Here is a 15,348-nt window from a genome sequence, read left to right on the forward strand (position 1 = left end):
TCCCTGTTGTTCCCTGGGTTCAGGAGTTGTGCAGAGCAGTTGTTGGAATATTCTTCAAAACTCAGTGGCATTGTCACGGTCATTGCTCATGCAGTAGAAATAGGAATGAGAAAATAATATTTGGAATGTGCCGACCTCTTCCCCACCTGCCTTTGAGCGGAAAGAAAGCAGCAGCAGCACTGCCCTGCTCCCAGCCCCATCCCCCTGCTTTTCCACAGACACCTCCTGAGCTTCCTGCTGCTGCTCTTTCTCCAGTTAAATGTTATCAAGTTGTGTGGCTGCTCAGAGTTCATCTTGCCGGCCACAGGGTGCTTGTCCAGCTCTAATCTGGTTTATTGGCAGGCTAGACAGAGCCTGCAGGATGTGCTCCCACGGCTGTATCCCAGAGTGACCCTTTTGGGAGGAGGCGCATCTTGCCCTTCTGTCCCCCCTGGCTGCTCCTTGGTGCTTGTCAGTGGGGAAGTATTTGGATAATGCCACACATTTTGCAAATGTTTATGTCCCAAAGCTGCCCTGCAAATGTCAGGCCTCCTGCTGACTCGTGAAGTAGGAAGAAATAGTTCTCCCTAAAATCCTCGGGAATATTTATTGGGAGACTGAGGCTCCAAGCACTGTCTGCATTCCACTGCCACACGCCTATGGCATTTCAGCCAGGGACTTCTCCAAGAGAGAGCTGATGGAACTTCCCTGGTGACGGTCCCATCCATCACAAGCGCTGGGTGAATCAGAGTGAGGGATGTGAAATCTCTGTCGCTGTTCTCCCCTCCCCATCCATCACAATTCCTGTGAATCCCCCTCCTGAACTTTCACTGGAGCAGCTCTGTGTTTCCCTGGCTGTGACAGCATTCCCTGTGGATGTGTTTGTCAGGGAGGAGCAAAGTGTTTTTGCAGAGCACATCCATCTCTCCTGGCCCGCGGTGCACTTGGAGGAGCTCCTGACGTGTTCTCAGCCTCTAATCCAGGAGAGCAGAGTGAGCTGTCTCTGCTCAGAGGATCTCTAATTGGATTTCTGTATCTATGTAAATTAGGTTATCATCCCCTTGGCAGATTTCCTGCCCGTTGCACCAGGGTGAAGCCATCTCCGTGGTGGCCATCAGTAACTCCCTTCTCCAGGGAATCTGGGTGCAGCTCACTGCCCACACCTTCTTTTATCCCCAGGGAGCCACGCTGGCCTCCAAAGGCGCTAACAAACTTGGGGCAACTGTTGGAGCTGCCATTTAGCTCCACTCCTCATCCCTGCCTCCAGTCAGGGGTCACTGCCTGGAGCTGGCAGGACTGGAAACCCACATGGATAATGGTTTGATGGATGGAGAAATTCCTGCCTTTCAAGTCCATGGTTCTTTCCAAGACGGATCATCATGACCTTCAGGATGTGTTGTCTGGGTCTCTGTGACTCTGTCTTGTTCACTGAGCTCCTTCTGGAGGAGTTTGGGTTGTTTCTGGGTTCCTGGGTGTGGAGACATATGGGGGCATGTGTTTTCTCTGCTATTTTTGTAGGTGCAAGAAGGCTCCAGCACAGCTGTGCTGGATGTGAGTGCTGAAACTCTGAAATGCACGGGGTAACACCCCTCAGAAGTCTGCTTGCTTTTGGCCAGGCATCTGTGAGAGACACCCATCCCCCTCTACCATGACTTTGCTACGTGTTCTGGAAGAATTCTGGAATAATTTCTGCATGGAAAGGGTGCTCAGGCCTTGGCAGGGGCTGCCCAGGGAGCTTTGGAGTGCCCATCCCTGGAGGTGTCCCAGGAAGGGCTGGAGGTGGCACTCAGTGCTCTGGGCTGGGGACAAGGTGGGCATCGGGCACAGCTGGGACTCCATGGCCTTAGAGATCTTTTCCAACCCAAATGTTTCTCTGATTTTGTGTTTTCACCTCTCGTTAGCCGCCCAAAGCTTCTGCTGTTTGCTTCAGGTAATCAAGGAGCTGCTTAATCCTGCTCCGAGGGCTTGGTAGTGGTTTCTCCAAATGCAGCTCATGTGGGAGTTCCTCAGAGCTGTCAGAGAGTGCAGGAGGAGGCAAATTGTGTTGGCAAGAGCCAACTTTTTCTCCTGCCTGAGCCTGCCAACATTTCTGGTATCTAAACCTGGGGCTTTGTAGGATGCAAAATAGGAGCCTAAAAAGGGGTGGTAAATTAAGATCTGTGGGGTGAGACATGTTAAAATGTGAGTTAACCAACTCTTGCCTACAGTATTTTTATACCAACAACAAATTTCAGGGTAGGTGAAAGGGGATTTGAATATTTTTTTTGCTGAAATGATTTTTCTTTTTAAATGTCGAATGCCAAAATATGATATAATGAACAGCAGTGTACTGATATATTTAGAAATCCTAAGTGGAGCTGTCTGAGCAACATTCTCTGCAGAGCAACTCTGTTCTGCAACTCCAAGTTGTACTGAAGTGCAGGAAGACCTGGAAATGTGGAAGCTGTTTTCCTGGCTGACAGGTTTAGAACAGGGCAGAGTTGCTTAACCTCTCTTTAAATTGGCATTTTGGTTAAAAATTTGAGTGGACTCTTGTGAAGAACATTCTTCTAGCCAGCTTTTCAGGAGCAGCCACGCTGAAGATGCTTAAGATCCTGCTCAGACATTTCCCCTAAAACCTGAAGATGGGCTGTGGGTTGTGTGTTGTGGGAACGGGAAGCCTTGTAAAGAAAATCCACGAGTGTATTTAAAAGCCTTCATGTTACTCGGTCCCAGACTTGAATCCTACTCTTATTCCCAGTAACTGAGACAAGAATAGCTCTCTGGAGTTATATTTAAAATTCCCTTGAAGGAACATGCAGAGTGGGCTTTATCCAGAGCCAAAACAAACAGCTAATGCAGAGTTATCAGCTATTAATGGTACTGGAGCCCAAACAAGCGCCAGACCTTACCCAAAGGTCCGAGCTTTCCTCTCCTGCTCTGCTCCTCGGAGTGAGTTACGGAGAGATCCATTTGTTCCCTTGCAGGTTTTAGGGTTTGAAGGCATTATCCAGCATTTCACCCTTCAGAAATACTCTGTGCTGGGGGTTTGTTCCTGCTCTGGGGGCTTTGGCACTCAAGGCCCGCAGGGAGGACCCTCCACCTTGCCTTGCCACCAAGAATTTCACTTTGCTTGCCAAGGCAGCTTTGCTGAAGGGTGTGGGCTTCAGGCTGGTGCTTGAGGGATTAAATAATCATCCTGGAAGTTCTGTTTCCTATCTCTGGTTCTTAGATGGGAACCTAGGAGCTGACAACAACCCTGGGAAGGGAGGAGTGCCAGGAAGAGGTTTGGACTGCTGTCTCTTGATGATGCTCTTTTTGGTATCACTGAAGGCTTTGTGGTTCTCAGCTGCCAGTTTGGAGCCTCTGGATGTGTGGTCAGGCCACAGGAGATGAGTTCTGCAGATACTTCAATGTGAGGAGGACATGGAACTGTTGGAGCAACTCCTGAAATTGCTGAGGGGAGTGGAGCACCTCCCCTGTGGAGCCAGGCTGGGAGAGCTGGGAATGTCCACCCTGGAGAAGGGAAGGATGTGTGGAGACCTCACAGCTCCTTCCAGGGCCTGAAGGGACACAGGGGAGCTGGAGAAGGACCCTGTATCAAAAACTGGAGTGTCAGGACAATGGGGAATGTGTTCAGAGTGCCAGAGGGGAAATTCAGGTTCCATAGACAGAATAAACTCTTCCCTGTAAATGTGGTGAGGCCCTGGCACAAAGCTGTGGCTGCCCCTGGATCCCTGGAAGTGCCCAAGGCCAGGCTGGACTTTGGGGCTTGGAGCAGCCTGGGACAGTGGAAGGTGTTTGGGACAACCCAAAGGGGGTGGAAGGAGGTGATTTTAAGGTCCTTTCCAACCCAAACCACTCTGGGGTTCTATTGCAGAGCAGAGCTGAGTGTGTGTTTCAGTCTTGCCTACTCTTTGAACTGCACAAGGGCTTAAAACAGAGTTAGAAGCTCTGCTAAGGTGAGCTATGAGCAAAAAGCTTCCCCAGCCCTGCTGGAAACTTTGCTTTTTGGACAACCCCTTTGGAAAGGGAGACACAGCTGGAGACAGCTTAAAAAAAAAAAATCTAACACTTTGTGCAGTCCTGCTGTATGGTCTCTGGAAAGCTGGAGCAGGCACAATCCTTGGCTGTGTTATCCCTTTTTAAGGAAGGGTTTGGGTTTTTTTTATTCTTTTTCCATGGCCACATTTTGTAGAAGTAAACACTTTTAAACATTTCACGGTGTGGATTTTAAACAGTTGCAGGGATTGGCTGGACTCTTGTATCCCTCCTCAGATTCAGGGGCAGAGGCTGCGCATTTTCTTCCATAATTCTCATCTCTGAAATCAACTTAATTCCTTGGGCAGGGATTTGAAAGGTCCCAAAAAACAGTGCTTTTGGGCACAGTTTCTACAAATAATTTGGATTTTTACAGCAGTGATGACCCAGCCCAAAAAGGTGCCACTGGTTGTAGTAGCTTTGAGCAGGGTTTATTATGTATGAGTAAGTAAGAAGTTCTCCTCTCCCAGGACCCTGTGTTTTTACTTCTGTAAACTTGAACTCTCTCTGTCTGCTTGGTCAAGTTCCTGTGGGTGTTTCCCTCCTAAATATGGAGATTTAGGTTATTAGTAGTAGTTGTTAATTCCTGATGGGGGAAACATCAGAAAAAATACTCCTTCCTCCCATTAGTATTGGCATGTTGAAAAGTTTTGCTCAAAATTTTGAGATGGAAACAGCTAAAGAAATGGTCTTGCTTATTTTTGTCATTCCAAAGTGTGTTTTTTATTCCCCCCTTTTTTTTTTTTTTTTTGCAGGCATCTTTCAGCCTGTCCAACCATGCTTTTCACTTTCCTTACTGGTAGTTTCAAATGGTTTTGCTTCAAAGCTGTGGTGTTAAAACACCCTAAAATTTAGAATCGTGTCACTAATATTTAAATTGAACTCTTAATTTCTTCTATTTTTCCTGACCCACCTCTGTTTAACCAGCTCTTGCCAGCAGCAGATTCCCTGGGGGATGATTCCTGGGTAGCTCCCCTTAACCCTCAGGTTCCTGCAGGCTCCAAACTGGGGCTGCACCAGTACGGGGTGTGGTGGGAGAGCTTTGTATGTTTGTATGTTTCTGTTCCAGGTTTCTGGAAGCATCCCTGCAGGGGTCTGTCAGAAGCTTTTCCATCTGCTCCTAAATTTTTCCCTTCTTTAAAAGCCAGCAAGTGGCTTTTCCACATTGAAACGAGCCCTTTTGGGATGAAGAATAACTTTGTGTTCTAATATTTATTGTACATGCCAGAAGGTACAAACCCAGCGTGGGGAACGTGGCTTTTTTTGCTCTGAGGGAAGAGCCTGGGATGAGCATTTCTTGTGTTCCTTGGAAAATGGGAGTTCCTGTCAGGATAACAACAGCCTGTGCTGCAGGCTTGGCTGTTTTACTGCAGGCATTGCAAAGCATCCCAGAAAGGACTGGGTTGGAAGGATCCTTAAATCCCATCCAGTGCCACTCCTGCCATGACAGGGACACCTTCCACTGTCCCAGCCTTTCCTCCCAGCAGAGCTGCTCCATGCCTCTGCCCATCCTGGTGCCTCCCCTGGGCTCTCTCCAGCAGCTCCAGGTCCCTCCTGTGCTGGCCCCAGGGCTGGGGCAGCTCTGCAGGTGGGGTCTCAGCTGGGCAGAGGGGCAGAATCCCCCCTCTCTTAAGCTCCCCACCCTTCTGGGGATGCATCTCAGGGGTTTTATTTCCCATCTGTTGCAAACCAGTATTTTTATTTATTTCCTGCCTTTGTGCCAGTGAATGTTCATAGCAGGGTTTGAAGTTCAGCATTTTATGGCCACTGCAAACCTTTAACACAAGGCTTTCCACAGCTCAACACAGCTTCTGTGCAGAGGGACAAAAACCTAAATTTCTTTGGCTTGCTGGGGATGCTGGTGGCTGCCTCTGGTCAGGCTGGGGGAGCAGAGCACCCCAGTGCAGCACTGGGAGGGTGGATGGACACCCCCACTGTGTGCTTTGCTCCTGAGACACAGCACAAGCAGGTTTTTATGCATTAAGTGTATTTGTAGGCAACTTGTTAAGGTTCTTTTTGCATGACTTCTGCAAATTCGAATGCAATTAGCTTCTTCCTCCTGTTGCCTTATTAATTACAGTGATGGACCTAAACTGATTTGGGACAGGATGTATCACAGAGGATTGTGCCCTCTTTTTAAACTCTTCATCAAGTCTCCAGCACATTTGGTCATTAATCTTTCAGGAAAACAGGCATGGCTTGGTGCCAGGCTGCTTGCTCTGGAGAGGAAAGATGGCAATAACTGCTTTCTACTCTGAGTGACCCTCTGAAGGCAGAGACATCCACTCCAGGGCTAAGTAAATATTCATGGAAATCCTCCTCCTTCAGACAAGCTCATTTAGAAACAGTCCTCCTGCCTTACAAATATTGTAGGTTATTTTGTTTTGTGTTGTTCCTATTAGAAACCTGAACCAGAAAGCACAGAAGAAATGCTGTTGGAAAATAAGAGGTAATGGAACAGCTGAATCTTGTTTAAAGCATTTCCTTGCCGTGGCAGGAGTGTGATTTTTAACCATTTAAAATAGTTTTTATTCTGTATTACTGGGTAGATTCCTGTATTCACATGTGTGGGATAGCTGCTGTACTGAAATAATGGTGGTGATTAAGGAATGGTGTTGTTTGGAGAAGCATTTGTTATTTGAATAATTTGGTATAAATTTTTATTTGAATAACTGGGAACTAGGGGTTAATTAATGTGTTCTGAGGTTCATGTGTTTCTGGGCTGGTGTACAAGGTGGGGATTGGGCACAGGCTGGACTTGATGGTCTGGGAGGGTTTGTCCCACCTGGGATTGGACATAGGAATAAACACAATAGAAAAAAGCCTGTTTATTTGAAATGGCTCCTGTGAATTACAGGGAAAGCAGAGATAATAATAATAATAATAATAAAATAACGTGGAAGTTGCTGAAAGCCTGGCATGTGTGAGTGTGTGGGACTGGCAAGCCACAGTGCATGAATAATTTTTCTGAATTATTAAGAGTGATGAAGATTCTCTCACAGGGAACAATGGAGGAGCTGTGCTTGTAGCTCTGACGTTGTATTTTTAGGACCAACTCATTTTCAAGTGTGTCAAACTCTGCTTTTTTTCTTACTCTATTCTGAAAGACGGATGGAATATTTCCTGCTGGAAGGGTTTGGAGCTCCCAAACTGTGGAGGATGGTTTAGTCTGTGGTGGCAGGGGTGGAAGGAGATGATTTTTAAGGTTTGTTCCAACCCAAAGCAGTCTGGGGTTTTATGAAATCCTCTCATAAATAAGCAGCTGCCTTGCAAGGTGGTTTTGTTCCTCCAGCCAGCACTTTTTAAGGGCAGCTGGAGGTGCTTTTCTCACAGGCTTTGTAGTCCAAGCCTCATCTTAACCAATTATCCCTACTAATAAAGCCTATTTTGCTCACATTCAAGCATGACTGAGTTATTATCCAGCCCTTTCCTTGTGGGTATTTAATTTTAGGATGCTCAGATGTGGCAGAGATGAAGCTGTGTTTCATTGATGGCCCAGCCAACGTGTTTTCCTTCACAATGATGTGTTTTGTGGGGTGGTTAAAAGGGTTTGGATGATTTGGGGCCCCCTGAGCTTGCTGTGATGTTCCTGTGTTGAGGACAGAGACTGAATCAGGTGCTTCAGATGTTCTCTTACACGTCTGAAATCATATTCTATTATTATTAATATAATATTGATAATATGTTAAGCTCTTGGATTCCATAAATTTATTCACATTGGGTCTGTTTTGGTGCTTCTCCCCCAACTAGAATCATAAAGGTTGAAAAAGACCTTTAAGCTCATTGAGTCCAATTGAGTTTTCCCATTCCTTTGCTGTTGTTTGGACCAAATTTCCCAACTCCTCCTCAAATCCTTTCCCATGTTCAATTCCAACAAGGAGAGCATTGTTTTGTGCTGAGCATCTCTACATCCAGAGGGAAGTTTGACTTGGACCAGGAATTCCCCATAGTCTTTTTGGGTCTTTTGGCTTTTGCAGCAACTCCACTTGAAATCCTGACTCTATCAAGGAGAAATGAAATAAATTTGGAGCCTTGGAATGAAATAAAAGCCTGGAATTGGAATGCAGGTTGACATGATGAACAAAACAGCTTTAATTAGGCTTTCTCTGGTGGCCAGTTGGGCAACAGCAATAACAAGCTCGTTGTTAGGAGGATTTGGGGTGGCTGACAGAAGAGCAGTCAGGAGCTGAATCAAGGCACAGCAGGGAGAGCATCGTCTGGCAAGTGGAGGAAATGGGGTTGTGCAGTGCCTGGTCAGCCTTACAAATCCCCAGCTTTGCTGAAAGGAAGGCATGCCCCTGGTGCAGGTTTACCTGGGGGTCCTTGTTTGCACACAGGAGGGGCTGGAGAGGCAGCCAGGGATGGGTGTGAGGGCAGATTCCGACTCTCAGGAATGGTTTTGTGGTGTCCTTGGGCAGCCTGGTCCTGTCCCCTCCTGCCCTTCAGCAGGGTCACTTCTGGTGGCCTCTGGTGTCCAGTGGATCGGGCTGTGTTGAAATAACCTCCAAACTATCAAAGGAATAAAAAGAATCTTAAACATCACCGAGCTGGCAGCGTGGTGGGTGGAACCCTGAGCTGCTCTAACCCTGTGCAAGGACTGTGGTATTTTATTTGTGGGGATTTTCGTGGTAGGAAGGAACGAATGATGAATTTGATTCTATGTTTTCAGAAGGCTAATTCATTATTTTATGATACTATATTATATTAAAGAATACTATACTACACTATAGAATACAGAAAGGATTCTGTATAAAGGCTAAAAAGATAATAATGAAAACTCGTGACTCTTCCAGAGTCCAACAGAGCTTGGCAATGATTGGCTGTTGAGTTAAAACAACTCACAGCAAAAACCAATTTAACAATCTCCAACTACATTCTAAAGGAGCAAAACACAGGAGAAGCAAAAGAGATAAAACTGTTTTCCTTTTTCTCTGAGGCATCTCAGCTTCCCAGGAGAAAAATCCTGGGTGAAGGGGTTTTTCAGAAAATCTGAATGTGACACTGTGGTGTCCCCAAGGCTGGGCTGGTTTGGTGTTGGATTAAACTCTTTTTGGATTTAGAGATGGGGTAACTGAGAGCTGTTATAAAAAAACTTTTATTCTGTTTTCAGTCTTAGGAGAAGTGTGAGAAAATACAGATGTTATAATTAATGTTATTACAATCAGAAGCCAACTATTTTTTAATTATAATACGTATAAAGGCTAAAAAGATAATAATGAAAACTCGTGACTCTTCCAGAGTCCAACAGAGCTTGGCAATGATTGGCTGTTGAGTTAAAACAACTCACAGCAAAAACCAATTTAACAATCTCCAACTACATTCTAAAGGAGCAAAACACAGGAGAAGCAAAAGAGATAAAACTGTTTTCCTTTTTCTCTGAGGCATCTCAGCTTCCCAGGAGAAAAATCCTGGGTGAAGGGGTTTTTCAGAAAATCTGAATGTGACACTGTGGTGTCCCCAAGGCTGGGCTGGTTTGGTGTTGGATTAAACTCTTTTTGGATTTAGAGATGGGGTAACTGAGAGCTGTTATAAAAAAACTTTTATTCTGTTTTCAGTCTTAGGAGAAGTGTGAGAAAATACAGATGTTATAATTAATGTTATTACAATCAGAAGCCAACTATTTTTTAATTATAATACACTACAATACATTTTTCATAGTTCTATTTCTCCCAAGTATCTAGTCTTATTTGTAAGGCCCTCCTTTGAAGCTTGTTCCATTTCTCTCTCCACAATACCTGTCCTGTTCCATGGCATTTCTAAGTCAGCATTTCTTATCTCAAAGTTTGCATACAGATGCACACACTATGTAAACCTTCTGTCAGGCTTTGAGAATTCTCTACAAATTCGTTTCCCGCAGTTTGGGTCTCTCCAAGTCCCACTTTTGCTCTTTTTCAAGAAGACATGACCTATTAAAGTGTTTTTCTTTGAAAACTTTGCTTTGTATTCATTTTTCCAACAGTTAGATCCCTCCTGGCTGCTCAGGCTCTGCAGGGAACAGTTCAGCCCCCAGGGTGAGGAGTGAAGGGCTGAGGAGCTGCTGTCCAGCCTGGAGGTGTTTTAGGAGCTTCAGTTTTGGTCTAGATCGGGACTTAACATTCTCAGTTGTCCACCTGCACAAGTGGATTTAGGGATTTTGTGCCAAATGCTTCTTGTAGTGATTATAATATAAATACTCAGAGAATCCGTGCAGTGTCACCCTTTGGTGTGCTTCAGTTTGTGTAATTAATAGAAAATATAATAAACCAAGTAATAAATCCCTTACCTTCTTGTTTGTGCTTCCTTTCAGTTTTGTGTATGGAAGATATTCCAAGTAGCTGTGTTACTGTAGACGTGAAACTTGTAGCTAAAAGAGGATTTTGCAATTCCACAAAATCTATTTTTATTGCAATGCTGGACGTGTCTAAAGCTTATTTACAAAAAACAATTGCAAGTTCACATCCCTGTAATTTTTTTCTTTGACATCTCTGCACATTTTTAGGGAAAATACTGATTTGTTTTTTTTTTTAATTTATTTGTGCACCAGGTCCAAGGAGCTAATAAAGGAAGCGATCCTTGACAATGACTTCATGAAGAACCTGGAATTGTCCCAGATCCAGGAGATTGTGGATTGTATGTACCCCGTGGAGTATGGCAAGGACAGCTGCATCATCAAGGAGGGAGATGTGGGTTCCCTGGTCTACGTCATGGAAGGTAGGGTTGGGAAAGATCTTATTTATTACTTTTTTTTTTTTTTCAACACTTAGAGACAAAACCTGTCATGGGAAAAACAGTTTCGGAGAAAGAGGTTGTCTAAATATGGTTGCTTAAAAATTGTGTGGACTGCTTTTGCCTGGAAAATTCTGCCTGGATTTGTGTGCCTGCCTGGCTAAAGAAAGGAGGTGAAAGCTGTTAACCCTGCACTGGAATAAACCTCCCCTAAGTTCTGTGCTTGGAGGTGATGGTTTGCTGGATAAATGAGGATTTTAACAGAAGGAATGGAGATGGGAGGTGGCTGTGGAGCAGGGAGAAGGTGCTCACAGCCTCCTCCCAGGTGCAAATGTGGGCACAGCACACGGGGCTCTCCACAGGAGCTGTGCTTGGGAGGATGGAAAATGGTGTTGGTGCATCCTGGGCACAAAGGAAGAGCAGCACATCTGCTGTGTCCCAGGGTGTGCTGGGGTTTCTCATTCAGCTTTGTGAAAATCTTCTAGCAGATGTTGCCAATGCTCTGCCTTTCCAAAATCCCAGCTCCTCGTGTTTGGTCTTGTCTGTTTTCCAGGTTGTCTCATTCTCCATGTGTCAAACTGAGCATATTTTGTGTGTATTTGTGCTTTTTATTGTTAAGGAAGTGCATGTCAGCTGTCAGAGTTACTGAGCTGGATCAAAGCTCGTGTGCATCCAGAGTGGCTGATCCTGAGTTCTCAGGGAAATATCCCTGTTTTCCTTCCTGCTGTGATTTGGTGCCACAATAGATAAAAGCTTATCAAATTCTTCTTGCTCCTCACCAGAACTATCTGGTGGACTCAAACATTTTGGCCAGATAACACCTTTTCACTTGCTCATCTATATTTTAATATCTTAAATTGTTCTTTTAAACAAAAATCTTTCCAAGGCAGTAAGCCATCCTTTAAACAAGCTTTCCTGCCAAATTCCTCATGCTGTATAGTTGCAAATACTCTTCACTGGTTTCCCAAAACAACTTGAAGCTTCTGTCCTTTTAAGGTTAAGTCCTTTCTCAAGGCACAGGTTTAATTCCTCTGTTTTTTCATAGTTCTGAATTTTGCACATTGAAATGGTTTTTCTGTGAATTATGTGTTTCCACCCCCAGCACTGCATGGGAAGATTTAAGGTTTGCATGGAAAGATTTAAGGTTTGCATGGAGAGATTTAAGTTTTTCAGTCCTCTGAATACAGAGACTACTTTGAGGTGAACAATCTGTTCTGTTGATGATAAAAAAACTGCTTTAAAATAATCCTTGAATGGTATTTTCTTCCTAGTGGAAATGTGGAGGATTTGCCCTGTGCAGTTCTGTGCTCGCTTCCCAAATTCCCCCCACACAGAGTTTTGCTCATGGGGTTTTTGCTGCCTGGATGCTTTTGGGATGTTGTGTTCAGTGCTGTCCCTTGCGCTTCCCAAATTCCCCCCACACAGAGTTTTGCTCATGGGGTTTTTGCTGCCTGGATGCTTTTGAGATGTTGTGTTCAGTGCTGTCCCTTGAAAAAAAAAAAAAAAAACAAACCTAAGAGAGTTCTCAGGGAAATATCCCTGTTTTCCTTCCTGCTGTGATTTGGTGCCACAATAGATAAAAGCTTATCAAATTCTTCTTGCTCCTCACCAGAACTATCTGGTGGACTCAAACATTTTGGCCAGATAACACCTTTTCACTTGCTCATCTATATTTTAATATCTTAAATTGTTCTTTTAAACAAAAATCTTTCCAAGGCAGTAAGCCATCCTTTAAACAAGCTTTCCTGCCAAATTCCTCATGCTGTATAGTTGCAAATACTCTTCACTGGTTTCCCAAAACAACTTGAAGCTTCTGTCCTTTTAAGGTTAAGTCCTTTCTCAAGGCACAGGTTTAATTCCTCTGTTTTTTCATAGTTCTGAATTTTGCACATTGAAATGGTTTTTCTGTGAATTATGTGTTTCCACCCCCAGCACTGCATGGGAAGATTTAAGGTTTGCATGGAAAGATTTAAGGTTTGCATGGAGAGATTTAAGTTTTTCAGTCCTCTGAATACAGAGACTACTTTGAGGTGAACAATCTGTTCTGTTGATGATAAAAAAACTGCTTTAAAATAATCCTTGAATGGTATTTTCTTCCTAGTGGAAATGTGGAGGATTTGCCCTGTGCAGTTCTGTGCTCGCTTCCCAAATTCCCCCCACACAGAGTTTTGCTCATGGGGTTTTTGCTGCCTGGATGCTTTTGGGATGTTGTGTTCAGTGCTGTCCCTTGAGAAAAAAAAAACAAAAAAAAAAACAAACCAACAAACCTAAGAGCAGGACATGTTGGAATCAGGGTGTATTTATCTCCTGCTCAGCCTCTTCCCACTCCCTGGAGAGGATTTTGTGGGGGATTTAGGGGCAGAACTGTTTCCAGCATGGTTTGGGGTACTGAGCATGGCTTGGTACTCAGAGCACCCTTTACTGCTGATAGATTTTATCATATTTATGGTTATTATTTAGCCTTGTGGTGATGAGTGTGCAACCAGTGTGTGTCAAAACCAAATTTTGTGTTTTGGGCACTTGAGGTTTTCCATGTTCTCCCGGCAGCCCTGTGTGTGTGAGGGCACGACTTGGCTCTTCCCTTGGCTTTGTAACTTAATTTCAGATTATTTAGATAGCTCCCTAAATATGCATAATGCTTTGCAAACCCAATTATGGAGAGTTTATAGTCTGTGTTTAGACATAATGCAATGAGTGATGATGAAGTCATGGAAATGGGAGAGGACATTATCAAATAGGTTATGAGAGCTCATTTTGGTTCATCATTCTGTGTCAATTATTAACACAATCAACCCAAATAAAAACTCTGTTCTTTGCAAAACTCTACTGGAGAGACCCATCTTTGAGTGTTACTGAGAGATGTTTTCTCAAAAATCAAAAAAAATGCTGTCCTCCTTCCATTAATTCCTTTCCCCTTCCTTACTTGGGCTCTTGCTCTTCTTTGAACTGGTAGTGACAAAAACCAGAGCTTTGAGTCAGGAGCTGAAGTTGAAATGTCTCAGCAAGCAGAATCCTGAATTTAGAGCTTCTTTGGTGTTGGGGCTGGGTTGGACTCTGAACTTGGAGGTCTCTTCCAACCCAGTGATTCTGTGATTTTTCCAAGTGGTGCTTTTGCAGGTTTGCATTTGCTGACTTTGCAACATTCCTAACATTTTGCTGAAAGCACTTTAAAGCATGGCAGCCTGGAGAGGTGTTTTCAGAGAGCTCCACCTCAGATCTGGGCGGTGTTGACAGGCTGGAGCTGTGCGTGGGTGCTGCCTCACACTGATGAGGATAAATGTGATATCCCACCTCTGACCCCAAATGTTTCCTCTGGCTGAGCCGCCCAGCTGCAGGCTGTCAGGTTGGATTAGGGCAGGAAGATCCTGTGGAGAAATCAGGTGGCAAGGTTTGAGGCTCTCCTGTGAATAAAAAGATATTTTTAGAATAAAATTTAGAATATAATAGAGTTTTTTTAGACACTTTAGTCACAGGCGTAAAGAGTCCTCCCTTTAGGGTTGGTGCCATTCCCATGAAACATGGAAGAAATAATTCAGTGACACTGGGAAAAGGGGAATTCCTTGGATTAACCCTTTTGTGGCTCATGGTTTTGTGTTTTCAGTGGGTGCTGCAAATGAATTCTGAGGCTGCAGCTCTGCACACACCTGGAGAGCCTGAGGAAGAAAAATCCCCTGTGTGTTCCTGCTTCTACAGGCATGGAGAGGGAAGAAGCAGCTTTTTGAGAACCAACCCCTGTTTTAGTAATTTTCCCTCTCCTCTTAAATTTCCTTTTATTTGTTTCTTCAGCTGTGGGGATTTGCCTTTTATTTTTAAAGGTGACTTTGTCTCTTGCTTCCCTCTTGGTAGCTCCCCCAAAGGAAGGATCTAACTTTGATTTCCCATGGGAATATGGGTTTCTGGGAGTCTTGGGAAGCAGTGTGTTCCTAGAAACCATGGGATCTGCTGGGACATGGAGCTGGGGGTTGATAAAGGAACACAAACAAGGTCTGTGGGGCTGTTTGAAGTACAGAGACAAATGGGAGTCCTTCCATGAGGTGAAATGCTCCTCTGGGAGGCAGTGGGGTTTTTCCTGTTGAATCCAAAGCAAAGCAGGCGCATGGATGTTGTCTGTGTTCCCCCAGGCATCACCTGACTGCCTCTGCCCCAAGGATTCATGCTCAGTGTGTTGGCACTGACACTTCTCACTTCCCACATCTCCCTTTTCCCACCTGGGCAGTTCCCTGCTTTCCCCCAGGGTCACTGGGATGCTCTGTGCAGTCATCCCTTTGTCACACCTTTGTGTCACCTCCCTCTGACCCTTCTTTCCTCTCTTTTTATGGATTTGATTTAACAGGACTAATTCCCTTGGAGGGTCTCGTGAGTCAGATCCTCCTCCTCTCAGGGAAAGGGCATGGTGGGATGGATACTTTAAAATGAGCAAATTGTGGAGAACAGTGACTTGTTTTGGATTTAAGGAGCAGAAATGATCTGAGGGATGGAGCAACTTTTCTGGGAGGAAAGGCTGGGAGAGCTGAGATTGTTCAGCCTGGAGAGGAGAAGGCTTCAGGGAGAGCTCAGAGCCCCTTCCAGTGCCTAAAGGGGCTCCAGGAGAGCTGGAGAGGGACTGGGGACAAGGGATGGAGGGACAGGACACAGGGAATGGCT

General features: G+C 44.7%; 1 protein-coding gene across 3 annotated transcripts in view; it reads left to right on the forward strand.

The window, feature by feature from the left end:
• Nucleotides 1-15,348, forward strand: part of PRKG1 (protein kinase cGMP-dependent 1) — a 353,067-nt gene that overhangs the window by 51,892 nt on the left and 285,827 nt on the right. For all 3 annotated transcript variants that reach the window (XR_005955720.1, XM_041474557.1, XM_041474547.1), the window contains exon 2: nucleotides 10,523-10,689. Coding sequence is in view for 2 of the 3 variants with exons in the window: in XM_041474557.1 (XP_041330491.1) it covers nucleotides 10,523-10,689 (167 nt within the window). In the remaining variant the exon portion in view is untranslated. The remainder of the gene's footprint in view (nucleotides 1-10,522; nucleotides 10,690-15,348) is intronic.

The sequence above is a fragment of the Pyrgilauda ruficollis genome, unplaced genomic scaffold (genome assembly GCF_017590135.1).
Source record: "Pyrgilauda ruficollis isolate IOZ18807 unplaced genomic scaffold, ASM1759013v1 scaffold11, whole genome shotgun sequence".
NCBI classification, from domain to species: Eukaryota; Metazoa; Chordata; class Aves; order Passeriformes; family Passeridae; genus Pyrgilauda; species Pyrgilauda ruficollis.